Source organism: Scomber japonicus, chromosome 1 (genome assembly GCF_027409825.1).
Source record: "Scomber japonicus isolate fScoJap1 chromosome 1, fScoJap1.pri, whole genome shotgun sequence".
NCBI classification, from domain to species: Eukaryota; Metazoa; Chordata; class Actinopteri; order Scombriformes; family Scombridae; genus Scomber; species Scomber japonicus.
The window spans coordinates 35,363,952-35,382,226 of NC_070578.1; the positions used below are offsets into that span (position 1 = coordinate 35,363,952).

At 39.6% G+C, this 18,275-nt stretch overlaps 1 protein-coding gene across 1 annotated transcript in view; it reads right to left on the reverse strand.

Annotated features, from left to right (window-relative positions):
* LOC128355319 (non-muscle caldesmon-like) overlaps positions 1-18,275 on the reverse strand; it is a 46,711-nt gene that overhangs the window by 25,715 nt on the left and 2,721 nt on the right. The window contains exons 2-6 of the mRNA XM_053315568.1: positions 9,935-10,078; positions 6,796-7,054; positions 6,536-6,672; positions 5,215-5,455; positions 2,056-2,181 (exon numbers count right to left, since the gene is read on the reverse strand). Of these exons, the coding sequence (XP_053171543.1) occupies positions 2,056-2,181; positions 5,215-5,455; positions 6,536-6,672; positions 6,796-7,054; positions 9,935-10,078 (907 nt within the window). The remainder of the gene's footprint in view (positions 1-2,055; positions 2,182-5,214; positions 5,456-6,535; positions 6,673-6,795; positions 7,055-9,934; positions 10,079-18,275) is intronic.

Here is an 18,275-nt window from a genome sequence, read left to right on the forward strand (position 1 = left end):
TCACATGCACGTTTAACGTTAGCTTACGTGACTGCACACTGCAATTCAGACACCCTTGAACTCCGAACAAAGCAAACTAATTCTTGAATGGAGTCTGAGAGTTGAATTTCTCATTGCCAGGATGCACATTACAGACGCTGACCACCTCCAACGCACATTTATTTATTTCCATTTTACTGTTTATAGTATTTTATTTTATCCTGTTTTTGTCGTATTTATTGTATTGTATTGTATTTATTTTTGAATCACTTTCACTCTCATGCTGCTACTTTATTCCACTGTACTGTTGTGTCCATTTGACTTTCTCCCAAGAGGGATCAGTACAGATACATTTTATTTTCTCTTTTCTTTTCTTTTCTCTCTCTTTACCGCTGCATCGAACTAATGCTCCACACCAGTTTGTCTGCTGAGACCAAACTGAATCCTACAGTCAATAATACAGTCAATTACAGGGGTTAGTAACTAAATTAATTTCCAAAATTTCAAATTTTAATCGCTATAGCTTTAAAGAAAACATAATACTGTAACATATATCATTACTGACCAACAATTCAGACTCTCAGCACTTCAAATGTTGGCACAAGAGGAGCTGCATTAAGAAAAAATCTGGATTATTATATTTTATAATCCAATGCTGCTGCAAAAATGCCTCAATTTGGAAGAGTTTACAACTGATGCTTTATGGGGGGATATTTTCGTTTTTATTTTGAGAAACAAAAGCATTAATAATATGTCAGTATGTATTTTCTCTTAAAGTACCATACCATACTCAGCAGGGCACCATAAAGTCTGAACAAAACATGTCAAAGAATGATTGATAATAGTATAACAGGAATAACTTGAGGTGCCTCACAAAGGATATCACATTCTGCTCAAACTGTCTACTAAAGATATTTGACCCTCTCTGTGACTTTATAAGACCCCTGTGTCCTGGAGTGGATCTTTGTCAGTGTCTCAGGCATGCAGACTTGAACCTAGCTCGTATTAAAACATGTATTAAGACAGAACTTCTGATTTGATTCATCCGACAGTTTCGCACTATCACAATACAACTAGTGTGACAGAGAGAGGCTGCCGACTGTCTACACCAGGTTTGGTTACCATATATAAATGTTGAAAAGTTAAATGTATAGCATATGTTCATGCTATTTGTATCTGGAATACTATATTTTATTTTTTCTCTCTCTGTACCGCTCCACACCAGTTTGTCTGCTGAATCCTACGGTCAATAAGTCAAAAATATTTAAGTAATGGAGCATTACAGGGGTTAGTAACTATATTAGTTTCCAAAATTTTAATTTTAATTGCTATAGCTTTAACCCTCCTGTTGTCCTCAGGTCAAGGAAGGACAGAAGGAAGGACAGGAGGAAGGACAGGAAAGGAGTAAGGAGAAAAAGAGGAAGTAGAGAAGGAAGGAAGAAAGGAAGGAAGGAAGGAAGGAAAGGAGGAGGGAAGGAAGGAAAGAAAGAAGTAAGGAGGGAGGGAGGAAGGAAAGGAGGAAGGAAGGATAAAAGGAGGAGGGAGCAAAGAAAGAAGGATGTATGGGAAGAAGGAAGGAAAAATTCAAGAAAGAGGGAAGAAGGAAGGAAAGAAGGAACAGTCAAAAGAGAGATGGGGTCAATTTGACCTGGGAGGACGACAGGAGGGTTAAAGAAAACATAATACTCTAACATATATCATTACTGACCAACAATTCAGACTCTCAGCACTTCAATTTTTGGCACAAGCAGAGCTGCATTAAGACAGAGAATTTTTATCAGCTGAGAAAAAAATCTGGTTTATTATATTTTATTATCCAATGCTGCTGCGAAATGGTCTGATTTGAATTGCTTTATGGGGATATTTTACTTTTATTTTGAAAAACAAAATCAAACAAAAACAAAAAAAAACACTAACAATACAACTAGTGTGACAGAGAGAGGCTGCCGACTGTCAACAGCAGGGTTGGTTTCCATATTTAATGTGGAAAAGTTAAATGTATAGCATATGTTCATGCTATCTGTAATCTGGAATACTTTATTTTATGAACAGAACATGTGTGTTACGTGCAGGTACCTTGAATGTCGGGCTCATGGGACCGTAACAGTTCAACTGCTCCTCTCCTTTCCCGCTGCTGCAAACAGAAGCTGCAGACTCCCTGTTGATCTCCTCACTCCTCCAGTCTCTGTCCTCCATTGATCTCTGGGACAACACAAACATCAAAAAACAGTATAATTCCTCTATTTTGATAAGCAGGTTTCTTCTTTTCCTGATTCTGCTTTAGTGGTTATGAGAGGTCTTCAGATTTCCAGTGCACCATATGGACCTCAGTATCTGCTCTTTCACTATCATTTCCCTATATATTTAAAAATGTGTTCACGCTGCTTTCCGTTACTGTGTAAAAAAAAATTTAATGAACAACTGGCACAACAGTTGGTGCTAAAAGTTGGAATTTGTTGAAACATATTACGTCATGGCTTCTTTTCGTCAAGCTGCACGCCTCATTTGTCCACATTGAGAGCCAAAAGCGGCATTCTTTCTATCCTTTACGGCTTTTGACTCTGAGCCAAATCCTGCAAACTGCATGTTCTCTAATAAGCGTACATGTGTCTGATTAAATCTTTTTTATGAAACACTAGGAAAAACAAGAGCATGTTTGGACTTATGTCAGTGAGTGCGCTACTAAGTGTTAGTAGTAGAAGTATTGAGTAACAAGAATGAAAGTAAATGAATCTGTAAAAAGAAAAAACGTCTATAACATTCCACAGTGTTTAAGAGTTGGACAAGACTAACAACATCTGTTTTAGAGATTCAGCGAGGGGGTAAAATGTAGTAAAAGGTTTTCCCTAATGGTGACACGTGGTGGTCATCAGTTTGAAAAAAATCTGCTGTTATCTGCTTGAGAAGTCTGTAAAGCGTCAAGAAATATCTAGTCTACCCAATATGTGATATAGACGATTCGACCTGAGGGTTAATCTTATGAGGAGCATGAACGTCCTCGGTCAGTTTAATAGACATTTTATTATAATATACATATATAAATTAGATTAAAGTTAAAATTTTCAATGTTGACTTCAATATTATAGAGAATAGAGTCAAATATCTTTTAAATCAACCATCATTATAGACCAGAGGTGTCAAACTCATTTTTATTCAAGGGCCACATACAGACCAATTTGATCTGATGTGGGCCGGATCATTAAAAAGATTGAAGGCAGGAAGGAAGGAGGGAAGGAAGGAAGGAAGGAAGGAAGGAAAGAAGGAAAGAGACAAAAGGAAGGAGGGAAGAAAGGTAGGAAAGACAGATAGTGAAGGAAGGACAGACAGAAGGGAGGAAGGAAAGAAGGAAAAACAGAGGGAAGAAAGGAAGGAAGGACAGATGGAAGGAAGGAAGGAACAAAGAAAGGAAAAAATGGAAGGTAGGGAGTAAGGACAGATGGAAGGAAGAAAGAAACAAAGGAATGAAGAAAGGAAAAAAGGAAGGTAGGAAGGACAGATGGAAGGAAGGAAAAGAACACAGGAAGGAAAAGGGCAAGCTAGTACCCCTCAGTGGGCTGGTTCTGGCCCATGGGCCGCATGTTTGACACCCCTGCTCTAAATCAACCATCACTATAGACCCTGAGGTGTTCCTTCATAAAGAACCAACCAACCTACTCTTCATCAAATTAAAAGCACCAAAGTTTAAGGATCTGGTAAAATAAATAATAAACTATTCAAATCATATACAGAGTTAAAAACTAACAGCTACCAAACAGCATCCAGGAGTAGTTTGAGGGAAATGAGGGAAGGTAAACATGATCTCAGAGGAATATCGATGTTCAAAAAATAAGGAGTGAGGAAAAAATGCTAAACTTCAGTGAATCACAGCGAAGGGAGTTAATCTGTAGAACAGCTGTACTGAAGAAATGAAAACATGTACAACAGAGGTGTCAAAGTAGTTTTCATTCAAGGGCCATATACAGTCCAATTTGATCTCATGTGGGCCGGACCATTAAAAAGATGGAAGGAAGGAAGGAAGGAAGAAGGGAAGGAAAAAAGAAAGAAAGAGAGGAAGGAAGGACAGAAGGAAGGAAGGAAGGAAAAGAAGACAGGAAGGAAGGAAGGAAGGAAGGAAGGACCATTAAAAAGATGGAAGGAAGGAGGGAAGAAGGGAAGGAAAAGAAGACAGGAAGGAAGGAGGGAAGAAGGGAAGGAAAAGAAGACAGGAAGGAAGGAAGGACAGATGGAAGGAAGGGAGGACCGATGGAAGGATGTAAGGAAGAAAGGAAGGAAAGTGGGCCGGTCTGGACCCCTCGGCGGGCCGATTCTGGCCCACGGGCCGCATGTTTGACACCCCTGATGTACAACATTAGATAAGTTTTAACACATCTTTAAAACTAAGGATGAACAAAGAGGTTGCTATGGATTTTTGCATAAATGGAAATTGTGATGTTGATTGTGATGCCAGAGGAAAGGTCAGGTGGTCGACATGATGAGTAAGATTCACCTCTCCATGGACCAGGAAAATCAGGAAAATATAGATTTCAACATATCTTGAGATAAAAGTGTTGGTCAGCTGGAAAGTTTGACCCAAAGTAGCAACTACCACTATTGAGGGCTGAAGCCAATGTGGAAGTGCTTTAAAAATGCGGCGGTGATTGATGCTGGCTCAAAAAGCTTCAACTCCTCTCTTTAAATACTAAGTCAATCGTGTTTTTCAATGAGCTGTTAGGATCTCTAATAAGTGTCTGAAATGCTGCGTTAATGAGATTTGAAGATATCTTTAACCTTCCTGTCGTCCTCCCGGGACAAATTGACCTGTCTGTTTTGACTGTTCCCTGTTCCTTCCTTCCCTCCTTTCCTTCCATCTTCCTCCCCTCCTTCCTCCTTCTCTTCCTTCCTTTGTCCTCCCTTCCTTCCTCCCTCCTTCCCTTCCTTCCTTCCCTTCCTTCCTTTCCTTCCTTCCTCCCTCTCTTCCTTCCTTCCTTCCATCTTCCTCCCTTCCTTCCGCCTTCCCTTCCTTCCTCCCCCCCCCCCTCCCTCCCTTTCCTCCTTCCCTTCCTCCCTTCCTTCCTTGACTCGAGGACAACAGGAGGGTTCAACTGGAATCATCCTCTGGAGAACTAGTAGGTGGTCAGAAAGAGTCACCAATTGATGACCATCCTTAGTTCTCTGCACCAGTAATAATAAGGTAATACTAGTATTGGCAGTAGTAATAAGTAGTGATAGCATTAGTAAGAGTATTGTAAAACTGACCTCATCTAGCATCCTCTGCACATCTTCCTCCACTGTTTGTCTCTCCTCTGCCTCCAGATGAAGGTCTTCCTTTTCGTCATGTGTGAATCTCAGCTCTTCTTCCTCCTGGTCATCTTCATCAGCGGGGCTCTGCATGGTTTCTGCTGCCCCCCACTCCCTCTGCAAAGCTGCCTGCACCTCCTCCTGCTGCACCTTCTGCACCTCCTGCTTCACCGCTCCATCCAACTGGCAGGCGCCCCCACTGTGGACGAGATATCAAAATTGAATTTGAATTTTAAATGCACCATGACTACATACACAGTCAGAGTAATTTTTTTATAACAATGGAAATTAAGTATTTTTATTGGCTTTTAAGTGGATAGTTAATGGATAAATTAATAGATTGAAATAATTAAGGTATTTTTCAATGGTTTAAGGATTTTTAATGGGTAAAAACCTCTTAACCTGTTCCACCCGTGAGACACTTCAGTTTCTAACTTTGGTTCAGGATCACTTATACTCACTCTGACTTGTTGGTAGTAAAATTTAAAGAGGTGTCTTTCAAATCAGACCAGTGTTATGATTGTAATCAAAAGGGTTGAAGAACAGTAACCTTTTAATTTTGGGTAGATTATTTATAGGCCTGTGCACAAAAATGGGGGTGTGCCATGAAAATCATCCCTTAAGTTATACTTTAAAATGCCTTAATTTCTTTTTCAATGTTGAAATTTAAGGATGATTTTCATGGTTTTTGGTCCGTTTTAATTCTTCATAGTGAGTCCATTGGTCAAATGTGATGCAAATGATGTAGGGCAAAGCTTTGTTTTGCCTTGCATCTGGGTGTGAATGTCTACCACAGATTTTTTTTGATGCTCCCAAAAAAATCTGTGGTAGACACGTACACCCAGAGTAAGAAAGCAAGTGCTGGACCAAATAAAAACTGTAAAAGCAAGAAAAAAAAATTCCACACACTGCAGCTCCCAATGCAGGTAGATTTAATAAGATACCACAAGTGACGTTTCGAGCTCAATGCTCTTCTTCAGACACTTGTCTCCTGTGCACATCCATCATTGGATGTTGGTATATTAACAAATAATGAATGACAACATAGAAAAAACATAGTTGCAATATAAAATATGTCACAAATACTATGCATTAATAAACACTATGGATATCCTTATCTGCTTATAACTACATACTACACAACTGTACATGTATTAATATATGCTGTTTATAAATGTTGAACAGGGGGAATTGAAGTAAAGTGGTACAGGTCGGGTTCATGAGAAGATATTGCATATAAAAGAAGGAGCTGATTCCAGATATTGAGTGGAGGACACACCGTGGCTTCATCGTCCCTGCTGCCAGGTATGAAGTCCTGTCTGCTGGTTGGCCGCTGGCGTGCTGCAGTCTGGTGTCCTGCGGCATGAAGACTGACGAGCTGTATGACGTCCTCGCTTCCTTTTTCTTGCAGGACAACTGAAATGAACCAACAGCAAAGTAGGAATGTAGCAGAATGTATTAAATTGCTTCAAATCCCATCTGAAAGCCCCAGTATTGATTAATTGATTGATTGATTGATTGATCACTCAGGCAGCGTACCTTCTCTGGAGGTCTTGATGAAGCTCCCTGGGATCGACTGCTTCGTTCTGGCTCCCATCCTTGCTCCTCTTTTTTATCCTCCTGCTGTTTCTCCTCTTTGTCTGGTTTCCACTGTAGTGTCGAAGGTCTCTGCTGTCTGGTCCTGCCGTCATCCTGCGCCTCTGGGTCGTTACGGTTCTCCAACCTGTGGCTCCAGTCGCTGAAACCCTCGTCTTCATCCAGAACCAGGCAGCAGCTGGGCTTCAGCTCCTCGTCTGACCTGAGAACCAGTAGCGGAAAGTAACTCAGTACATTTACTCCATTTTTAGACACTTGAACTTGAGTATTTCCATTTTCTGCTACTTTATACTTTATATTCCAAAATAAACAATTCAGAAGCAAATAATGTTCATTTTACTACATTTCTTAGGCAGATTCAGATTGACTTATAAAAAACCAAATAATTATAAATCCCTAGGGACCAATTCTGAAGCTACCCAGCAGTATTACCGTAAAACATAATTAAAATTAGCACCAGCTTTACAAGCTTCAACATTAGGGATGCAAATATTAATGCAGACGTCATTTTAATACAATAAAATAACAACTGTTTTCTACATAATGAGTTTTACTTTTAATAGTTTAAGTATATTTTAATGCTTCTACTCCTATAAAGTGTATATGTACAGTTTTGCATGCAGGATATAACTTTTAACAGAGGACTGCTGTGTTGCCGTTTTTACTTTATAAAAAGCTCTGACTACAAGTTTTATTATGAAGACATGCAGATGTAGAACGATCATCATGTCAATGGCTTAGACAATTGATGAAATGTGTTTTCTGGTTTGCATTAGTAAGACCAAAGTCCTTTTTTTCCTTGAGCCTGGACGAAGCCTTCAGCTGAATGTTTGAATCCCCTCAGCAGACAACATAAAACACTCCAAGAAATAAGCATGTAAGCTGCCGCGCTCTTCTGCTGCATGACACATGGGAGGAAATGTAAACCATATGTCGAGTGCATCAGTATGCTTTCTGACTACAGATCATCAATAGTTTTTTTAAAAGATTAATACTTTATTTTGTTTTAATCCTGACATATTCTCTTTAAAGTTGCATTAGCTGATTTTTTTTTTGTCTAATCAAGGGCTGCAGAAATTGGTTGTGACCTAAGCACGAACAAATGGTTCATTTTTAAGGCGAAATGTTGAACTTGTTAGCAAACAGTTGTTTATTTCCACATCAAGCAAGTTACAAAACAACATTATTATTCATTTGGAGTCGTGTGTCTGTCCACCTGGTGAATTTAAGTCCAACATTTAGCTCTGGTTTTTCTCACTGCCAACTCCCGAGGGAAATATCTGGCTCTTTAGCAGCTAAATGCTCCATTATGTTCACCAGCTAGTCTTCGGCTAACTGTGTCTATTTACTGAAAATGATGCTATGAGGTCGCTGTGAGTGAATGCCCCAAAACCGTAAAGTTGCAGCCTGACAGTGAAACCCAAGAGGAGGTTATAATGAGCAACGTCTCTCACATTATGCTCTGTTATTTCCTACATTATAAAACATGTATAAATTATAGCTGCTTTAAAATTGTCAATTGTATAAAGCACCTGTATTCTTAATAGTGGTGTGTCATAACATAATGTGGTCATATTTTGTATGTGACGTATTTTGAAAGCTTGTATTCTGTTTAAACCAAACTTGTGTTGTAACTACTGTTTTTGAGACATGTTTACTCCTCTGTTGCCGACATTTTTTTATGTTTGAAACAACAGCTGGATCCGAATATTAAATATTAAACCACAGGGAGTGAAAGTTTATCTGCATCTGTTTCCCTGCCAGGTGACCAGGTGACTAACAATGTCACTCACGGGTTTCTAACAGGTCACGATATTAAGCCAGGTGGCAGGTAGCAGGTGGCAGATGGGACCTGTAGCTTCAGGCTCCATGGAAACAGAGACGGTACCCATGGAAACCACAAACAAACAGGCGCTGCTGCCTCCTGTGTCAGGTCAGCTGAGATCAGCAGACTGAACCCCAACAGAGTGAACAACACTACTAAGAAATATGTAATATGGAGGCTAAAAAGTGACTAATTCATCAACACTTAATACAAGACAAATGTGTAGATGTACAGTAAGTGGTACTAAGCTTCCTGTGAAGCTCTAGGCTCTGTTGCTAGGTATTTAATCTTGCAATTAAGCACATAAAGGGCAGAAAATGTGTTAGTTACTCAGTATTGTAGATGACAAAACGTATATCTTATAGCCCTTAGGTGCTGTGGTATTCCCTGTGTTTGGATGGATCTCTCTTTTCTCATCACTGGTTCCAGCTACCGATCACAAGCCTGTTTGCTCCATCATCTAAGCAGTTAGTCTCTGTGCCTCTCTGCTTATGCTACCTTTGATTTCAGTGTGTGAAATTTGTGTATTTGCATATATTAACTCATGAAGCACTTGATTAACTCCTTAGGAATGGAGAGTTAGGTTTTAGTAGGTTTAATTATTTTCATACAATTGTTAATAGCTGCATCACATATAGTAGATCCTCTCTACCTTGAACACTAAGCCTAAGGTAAAGTTAGTGTGTGTACTGTTATTTTAGCAGTGACAGGTTTTTTGTTTTATTTAGCTGGTTTCAGCAACAATGAATCAGTGGGAATCTGTGGGGTCATGGCCTTTGATTTGACACCACCTGCAATCCCTTACACCAAGACACCTGCACAGTTGTAGCACCTGGGCTCGGGTCTGATTGTCTTATTTTTCTTATATGAGCTATGAAGATCTGACTAGCATGATGTTAACTATACGAAAGATCTTTATTTTTTCTGTCAGACCTCACTGTGCTGTAAATGAGCCTGCTCAGCCGTGCACACTCTCACGTGATGAGGGTATTTTCCATTGCAAGAGCTGCTCTGACATCACATCTCTGACTAATCAACCAGAAACTTATAGTACAGCAGATGTCTCAGCTCATTCACCTGCAGCATCACTGAACAAGCACCAGTATATTCCCCTGTAATCAGCACTGCAGGTGATAAGAGACTGCAGCTTTAAACAGCACCGTCAGTTGTACATCTAAATTCAAAGCACAGGACTCAAAACCTATCAGTCCCAAAATATGGTATAACATGAGCTGGTGTGATATTTTATGTACTCACTCTGCGTTGTGAGCGAGGTTGTTGTTGTTTTGGGGGGGCTCTGGACGGGAGGGGCTCCCCTCTCCTCTCTGGTTCTCCCTGGCTCTCCTCCTTCGCTCCCGCTCCACCTCCTCTGCATCCTCCTGGCTCCGCTGGGCTGTCACCCTGCAGCCAGCATGAACACCAACAGGGTGTCAGCACACACTCCCACATCCAGTAACACCCGGGGTTTCATTTAAGAACCTCGCAGGAACCAGTTAAAGGATTCGTCTGGTGATTTTTTAAATGTTTTTTCTTATTGTGATGAATCTCATGTGCAGAGCCAAACCAACAAAGAATTTAAACTACCTGTTATTTTAAGTATTAAGTATTAAGTATTGTTCATGTATCCAAAGTCTGATTTATCTCATTCCTCTATGACGTCGACCTCCGTCGTTGTCCAAAAGCTATTAAAAACCCATCAGTGAGCCACACCACTGCACTTGGTGTTCCTTTACTCCTGAAGATGGATGTTAGGGTAGTTTAGAAACTGATCCGAAGAGTAAAAACAGAAATAAGAATGTAAATTTCAGCCGAGTTCGAGAGGTTGCGGCCCTGTTTAAAGAACTTCGCTAGCTTACCATGCTACATATATCACTATCTCTTGACTTTGTACTATATTATTTCAATTTCTCAAAAGAACTCCAGTACAAAGTTACAATCTTATTGCCGTTTCCAAACCAACTAAAGTAACCACACTCTTCAGGGACGAAGGAACAAGTCACCCCTGTGTAGCAATGTGGGTGTTTTTTATAGTTATTGGACAACAGTGGAGGTCTACAGAGATCTAATTGTTAAAACACTTAAATGTGAAATACAGAAGCTGGCGAAACAGAGGCTAGCCTGGATGTGATGTCATGACTTTGGCTTTATATTGTTTAAAATATAACTACAGGCTGTCGCATTAAGATTTAACTTAATAGGAGCAAAGGGGCCAAGCCATTAGTTCTAATTATGTATGGAAGCCAATAGAAAGCACTTAAAATTATGTGCTATGATATATCAAGACATTAATGTGAACTTATATAGTTAACTTAATCTTGGCTGCTCTATTAACCGCTTTGGCACCCAGCTACATGATCCAGATTTTGTTACGTGACTGGTAATGAGTGTGGATTAAAAAAAATCAGAGGAAAAAGCGTGTTGGTCTGCTCTGTCATAGAAAGCTTGTTCATTTCTCCTGTATGATCAGTTTTAGGTTCCAGTGGGCAGGACTCGATAACAATAACTCTTTTTATTGTCCGAGCACATCTGGTAGAGTTTGAGCCAGCTGCTGTGCTGTTTCACTTTATTTCAATCTCTGGAGAGAAACAAAGCGCGAGAGGGAGGAGGTGAAGAGATGGAGGAAGGAGAGAGACTTAAATCCTGCATGACCAGATCTCCATCGCGTCATACTTACGGAGGTCTGGAGAAAATCTTGTCAAAAAAACTGGAATACAAAGACCTTTGGAAATCTTCAGGCAGCCTTTTGATTGGCTGCAAGTTTAAAAACACAAACAAGTTTTCCATCGTGATGTCAGGGGATTTTTAAAAGGATAATTACATTTATTTTTTTTTTAAACTTGGATCTTATTTTCATAGATTTGGCCGCCATTTTAATCAGTTATGATTAAAGGTTGCGCTCACCAAAGTAAATGCTGAGATCTGGGAAAACGGCGAAATTGCTTAAAAGAAAAAAGAAATTTGGCAGGCAAAAAACACAAGCAGTCAGATGATCAGACAGGTTGTAAACAGTGAGCTAGACATATGTAGAAGAGAAAATGAAAGCCAAAAGTAATAGATTCAAACCAAAAATGTGGTATTAACATCCATTACAGTTAACAGGTTCCTGCCATTTCAGGTGCACCCATCTTTTACCTCCCAAAAAAAGAGGACCTGTGAGGCGACATGGCTTACTTTTTGTTCATTTTCTGTCATTTATTTACTGTTATGATGTCGGATGTAGATGTTAAATATTGTAGAGGGAGATAAAAGTCCACACATGCTTAATTGAATTGGATATCAAGATATGTTTTTTGATCCAGCATGTGGTTTTTTATTCCAAATTGCATCTATCACACAACTTTCTTATATTAAATATGGTCAGACTTCCAAATCATGAGGTAAAAGTATGCAAGAATACTCCCTGAAAGTCGAAAAACAGGGATTTAGCTGCTCTTAACACTTACTGTAGTTTGCAATATTGCCTCAACTTTCTCCTTGAACTGATGTCAGATCGTTTGCACAAATGTCATTTATATACTGTTATGATGTCAGATGTAGATGTTAAACATTGTAGAGGGAGATAAAAGTCCACACATGCATTATTTAATTGGATATCAAGATAAGTTTTTTGATATATTAAATATGCTCAGACTTCCAAAACCTGAGGTAAAAGTATTTAAGAATACTCCCTGAAAGTCCAAAACCTGCTCTTAACACTTAGTTTGCAATATTGCCTCAACTTTCTCCTCGAACTGATCGTTTGCACATGCTCACAAATGTCCGTCTATTCCCTAAAGTCTTTATTGGTGAGGTGATTCCACGGATTATTAACAATGGCAACTTGCATGTTTCTGTTTGGACTCAGGCTCAAACATGTATAGATGTATTTGAGAAGTTTTCATTTTGAATAACAAATGAGAAAAAGAAGTGAAATGCTACTTTTACACTTTGCTCAGCCTCTGTAACCAATCAAAACAGAGTGGGATCACTTGGGGGGGGGGGGGGGCTTAAAGGGACAGGAGCTAAAACGGCCTGTTTCAGATAGAGGCTGAACTGAGGAGCTGCATAAAGAGCCAGTATATGATAAATAAGGAGTTTTTATGAAGTGTAAATCATGCAAACATATTCCAATAGAGCCCCAGAATATAAAGAAAGAGCTTGAAATGTGCATCGTATGTCCCCTTTAAAATGTCTTAGACTCAGAATCATTTTATAATGATAAAACATGGACAAAGTGCAAGTAAACCACAGTGTCTGAGAATCTAGAAAGTTATCAAATAGTTTTCTTTTGTAAACTTTGTCTTATCATCTCGATGCTCATGTTTCTTTCCCTGCTCAGCTTTGTTGTAGTAATGTCAAGATATTCCCAGATTTCAGTAATTACTTTAATGAGAACAATGTTTTCATAGCTGAGAGGAAAAATGGCCAAAACTGAATGAAAATGACTAAACCAGCTATCATTAAACCATAGTGTGCAGTAGAGCTATTATTTTATTATTTGGGTTTTATGCTTTGATAGATTTAATAGATAACTGACAGAAATATCAAGTTATGAGGGGAGACTCCCATTTGTGTACTGGTTCAACTGTTTTTACCAGCAGTCCCTTTGGCAGTAACCAATCTTTGTTTGGAGGTCTCACTCTGCTTAAAAAAATCTAATAGACTGTTAAAAGCTGCCTATGAATTTTGTGATGATCTTGGCTCTGTATCAGCATCATGGAACAAAAACAAGCCAAAGCCTCAAGTTTGTTGGTTCTCAGTAATAAAAACACATAAAACATACAGATTTTGTCTTTGTATCAGCCAATTGAGCCTTAATTCAATGAACAGGCCTTCATCCAAAGTATGAGAAGCAATTAATTTTCCCAACATGTCAACCCCTCGGCTCATCAAACATTTGGCTGTGTGACATCACCACAAAAATATCTCTAAAATGCAAATATGAAAGCCTGATGCGAAAGTCATTGGTTAAGTTTGTTGATGAGGACACTGGCCATGAGCAGTTGTGAGTCAAACATGCTGCTGTCATTATGTGGGAAAGTGACCTACATTAGGTCATACTCACTGGAGATGCAGTGGGAGCCATATTGGCAAGAGTCAGTCTTTAGTTCGCTGTAAATCGATTTGCTGTGTGTCAGTGCTGTTTTTGATTCTCAGTCAGGACACTTTTTTGGGGGGGAGGGGGGAAATGGGTCAACTGGGGATAAGATTTGATTGTCTGGACCTCATCATTGCTGCGTGAAATGCAACAAGGAGGAAAGAGTATGAAATCCCTATTGGACTCTATTGGGGGTGTTGCATATTTTGGCCAAATAAGTGTTATTCACATTTACTTTGCAGTTGCATGTAAGATCTACAATTTTTCGAAAGCTTTTAGATTGATTCAGTTGGTGCCAGTTCTTTACAGCACACTATTGAAATTGTAGACCTACAAAGGGTTTGGTAGAGGTCGCTTTGTGTCATGATATCTGGTTAAAAACAAAATCTATTTAACCCATTTGACTTTTTAGGGCAATCTTTACCACTTGTATGAGGAATGTAATGCACAGACGTAGCATCAGATTGTTCTATGGTTGCTATAGATACAGGTTGTTCTATGGTTGCTATAGATACAGATTGTTCTATGATTGCTATAGACACGGGTTGTTCTATGGTTGCTATAGATACAGGTTGTTCTATGATTGCTATAGATACAGGTTGTCCTATGGTTGCTATAGATACAGGTTGTTCTATGGTTGCTATAGATACAGGTTGTTCTATGGTTGCTATAGATACAGGTTGTGCTTTAGTGTGTAAATGAAGAATAACACAAATCACTGCTGACATAAGAGATTCCTGCTGGAGACATTTTTGAACTTGAGTTTCATTTTTTCATCTTGTACACGAACAGAATGAGTCTCTAACAAGTTTTTTTGGAAAGTTTTGAACAAATAAGGTCTGTAGAGGTTTATAAAACATAAAATTTAGGGTCAATAAGACAAAAAAAAATCCATGTTTTATGTTGTCATGGCCTCAAAGAGGTAGGAAAAGCAAAAAAAAATATTATTTTTTAAATAGCACTTTCTTGGTGTGACCTACAGAGATTTAAGAAAGATAATAAATCACAGTGAGCAATTCTTTGATTTTACTACCTGAAAGTTTTAGAGATGGAATGAAATCCAGCATTTTGATAAATGTTAAAACTGTCGAAATGCATCTGTCTCTTGAAGACAGATACATAATCTTTACTCCACCCAAGTACAACCAGTCAGTAAATCATGGGTCCATCCCCTGTGATAATGGCAGGTGAAGTGAGACTAAATTAAACTTATAACATGCATGAGGGGTGACAAAATATAAGGAATACTTTAAAAATTACTCAATATCAGTACACCACCCCCCACTACGACCTCAGTAATACACATAAAGTAGAATTATCACCTTGCTGACAATGTCGACAAAAACCGAGAATGTATGCTAACTTCATCAAAGTAGAATTTATGGCAGAGTTGTTGTGTTGGACTGCATCGGATTGCACAGGTGTTCCTCATAAAGTGCTTGGCGACTGTAAAGCATCAGAAAGAAAAAAGCAGCGCCAGCTTTCTTACACATACAAGATGGTACTTTCAAAGCTAAATAATTCAAATGTATTGATACATGGATTGTGCCTTTATATTTTATTGGTGGCTGCAGCTGGTCTGGATCTACCAATGGTTTGCTCAATTGATCGATTGATCAAAGGTAATTAGGAATGCTCATTGGCTGCGTTCACACTGCAAGCCAAAATCCGATTTTTAGCCAATCTAGATTGGAACCAGATGGCTCTTACGAAGTCTGAACAGTCATAAATCACATGAGATCCAATTTTTGCAAACTAGATGGAAACCACCTTTGGGAGGAAGTTTCAAATCGCATTTGGACAGATGTCAGATCTGAGTCTGAACAGCTCCAAACCCTCATATCAGATTTGACTGTCCGTGATGTCTCTCTACGTCTCTACGCTACGTCACTCTATGCGACACCAGACCCGTGCTTATTCCAGTTGTTGTTGCTAGGTGATATCACTGGAGGCAACAGAGGACGTCGAAAACATCAGTCTATGGACAGAGGACCAAACCATATTCTTAATCTTTGGGGAGATGGCTCGGTTCTGTCGCAATTATATGACATCACACAATACACGCTAGATGACGCCTCCGCTCTGACAACGTTGCCACGGCAACCTGTCAGATTGGTCATTAATGTGGCCTAGTCTGAACAGAGCCAAATCCGATTTGGACACTTGCTAAAAACAGTGTGGACAGTCAGGTCTAAAAATCAGATTTGAATCAGATTTGCCTGCAGTGTGAACGCAGCCATTGAGGATTTTGTGGCTAAGTATCAATGAAAATGTAACATATCTATCCAAGTCTGTCTTTGTACAGTAATGTTGCTGTGAGCAGTTTTAGAAAATTCACCATGAAAAACAACCAAGATGAAGAAAATAGTGCAAATATCTCCTAAAGTGAAGTTAGAAGAGTAAAGTGATGACAGATGACCCTCATATCAACCCCACAGCTGGAGATGACAAGTCACTGCTCCTTCTCCGGAGGGTGTTAAAAGGGGAAGTGTAGGAAGTCACCTACTGTGGCAGATGTAGCTGAGGCATGTCTATTTGGTTTCATTCATAAATTATCTCTGCAGGTCATTCTCTACTTGCAGCTATCTGCGGAGTCTGCCGGGACAGCTAACATGACGCTGTGAAGCATAAATGTGAAACGAGCACATTATGGAGGAAATCGCTCTAATACGCATCACTTTTTCCACCATTTACACAATGAGGCAATGGAGGCCTGGGGAACGGCATTTTCTTTGTGTGGGTGTGTGTGGGTGTATGTGTGTGTGTGTGTGTGTGTGTGTGTGTGTGTGTGTTGGTGTGCAGCTGAGCAGGAGGGGGGGTTCAGGAGTCAGCCAGATGATGTCATGGCCATTAAGGAAGTGCAGCTATAAAAGACACCATTGAACTCGGAGTACAGTGTCATTTTCAGTGAAGTCTCACAGTAATGTTCCACCGATCACTCAGGAAACAAAAAAACCTCACTGACAATGAGGTACAGTAGTTAAAAGAGAGCCTAAAATATGAAAAACAGCCCTGAGAACATAAACAAAGGAGAGAAGCGAGGGATGAAGTCATGACGGCTTGGTGCTATTTAAGGAGATAAATCACAAGTAGACCGCATCAAATGGCGAGACCAAAAACAATATAACAATTAAAATATGTATAATTAATAAAGCAAAGCAGTATAAATTGATTTATATTTAATATAAAAGACTTTGGATAATTTTAGTATGACCGTATTTGATTGCCTAAAATGAATGAGAACAATATATCTGAGATTTTAATCTAATTTCAAGGCCTCCACCCGATTTCATAAAAATACAGTTCGGTCAGAGACTCTGGTGTGTTATGCTCTTCAACTCCTCCAAATTAAACAATCAAATATGTGGTTTGCGGATCGTGACTCCAGAACGACACATGGGAGCGTTTTCTAATCTGGCACCCCCTCCGGCGGTAATCGGCAGAACAACATCATTTGTCTGCGCTTTCCAAAACTGGTTACACATCGCTGTTATAACAATAATGACGTTTTATGATGTGACAATGTTGTGTTTAAAGTATGGTCAGGTTTAGAAACACAAAAAAAAAGATCATGGTTTGGGTTAAAGTTAGTACATCTTTAAAGTTAGTCGTCATGGCTACAGTAATAACCATGGGGTTTAGGTTTGTGTCGTCCTCCCGGGTCAAATTGACACTGTCCATTTTGACTGTTCCTTCTTTCCTCCCTCCCTTCCTTCCTTCTTTCCTTCTTCCTTCCCTCCTTCTCTCTTTCCTTCCTCCCTCCCTCCCTCCATCCTTTCCTTCCTTCTTTCCTTCTTCCTTCCCTCCTTCTCTCTTTCCTTTCTCCCTCCCTCCCTCCTTTCCTTCCTTCCTTCCCTCCTTCTCTTTTTCTTTCCTTCCCCCCTTCCTTCCCTCCTTCTCTCTTTCTTTCTTCCCTCCTTTCCTTCCTCCCTCCTTTACTTCCCTCCTTCCCTTTCTTCTTCCTCCTTTCCTTCCTCCCTCCTTTCCTTCCTGCCTTCTTCCTCCCTCCCTTCCTTCCTTGACTCAAGGACAACATGACGGTTAAAAATGCCCAGAAGACAGGAAACGAACAGCAGTCTCCTGTAGTAAAGTCCAAATTGGGATCATGGCCTCCAAGTGTGAGCAAAGCCCAAGAGGAGACTCAGGAGCAAATTAATTCACTACTATAAATTCAAAGGCCAGTCCACATTTGGACCTAACAAAGGACAGGGAGGCACTGCACTTCAAAATATATCAATTTCAGCTTCAAATAACAGCTAAATCATTTGAAACTTTTAATGAGGTTTAATAGCGCTTATAAAATATTTCCCCCATTCAACCCTAACCCTAACCCTTAGATACTGAACCTACGCCGGCTGAAGGCTTTTTCCTTTGGCACACAATATTACTTCAAGAGCGATGGTATTGGAGTGGAGCGTGCTTCAGTCGGCATTTTGGTGAAGGGACCAGAGGTGTTGGGGTGATTGACGTGAAGTGCGGTGTCAAGTAGAAGAAGAATATGGAAGGACAGATGGAGTGTGT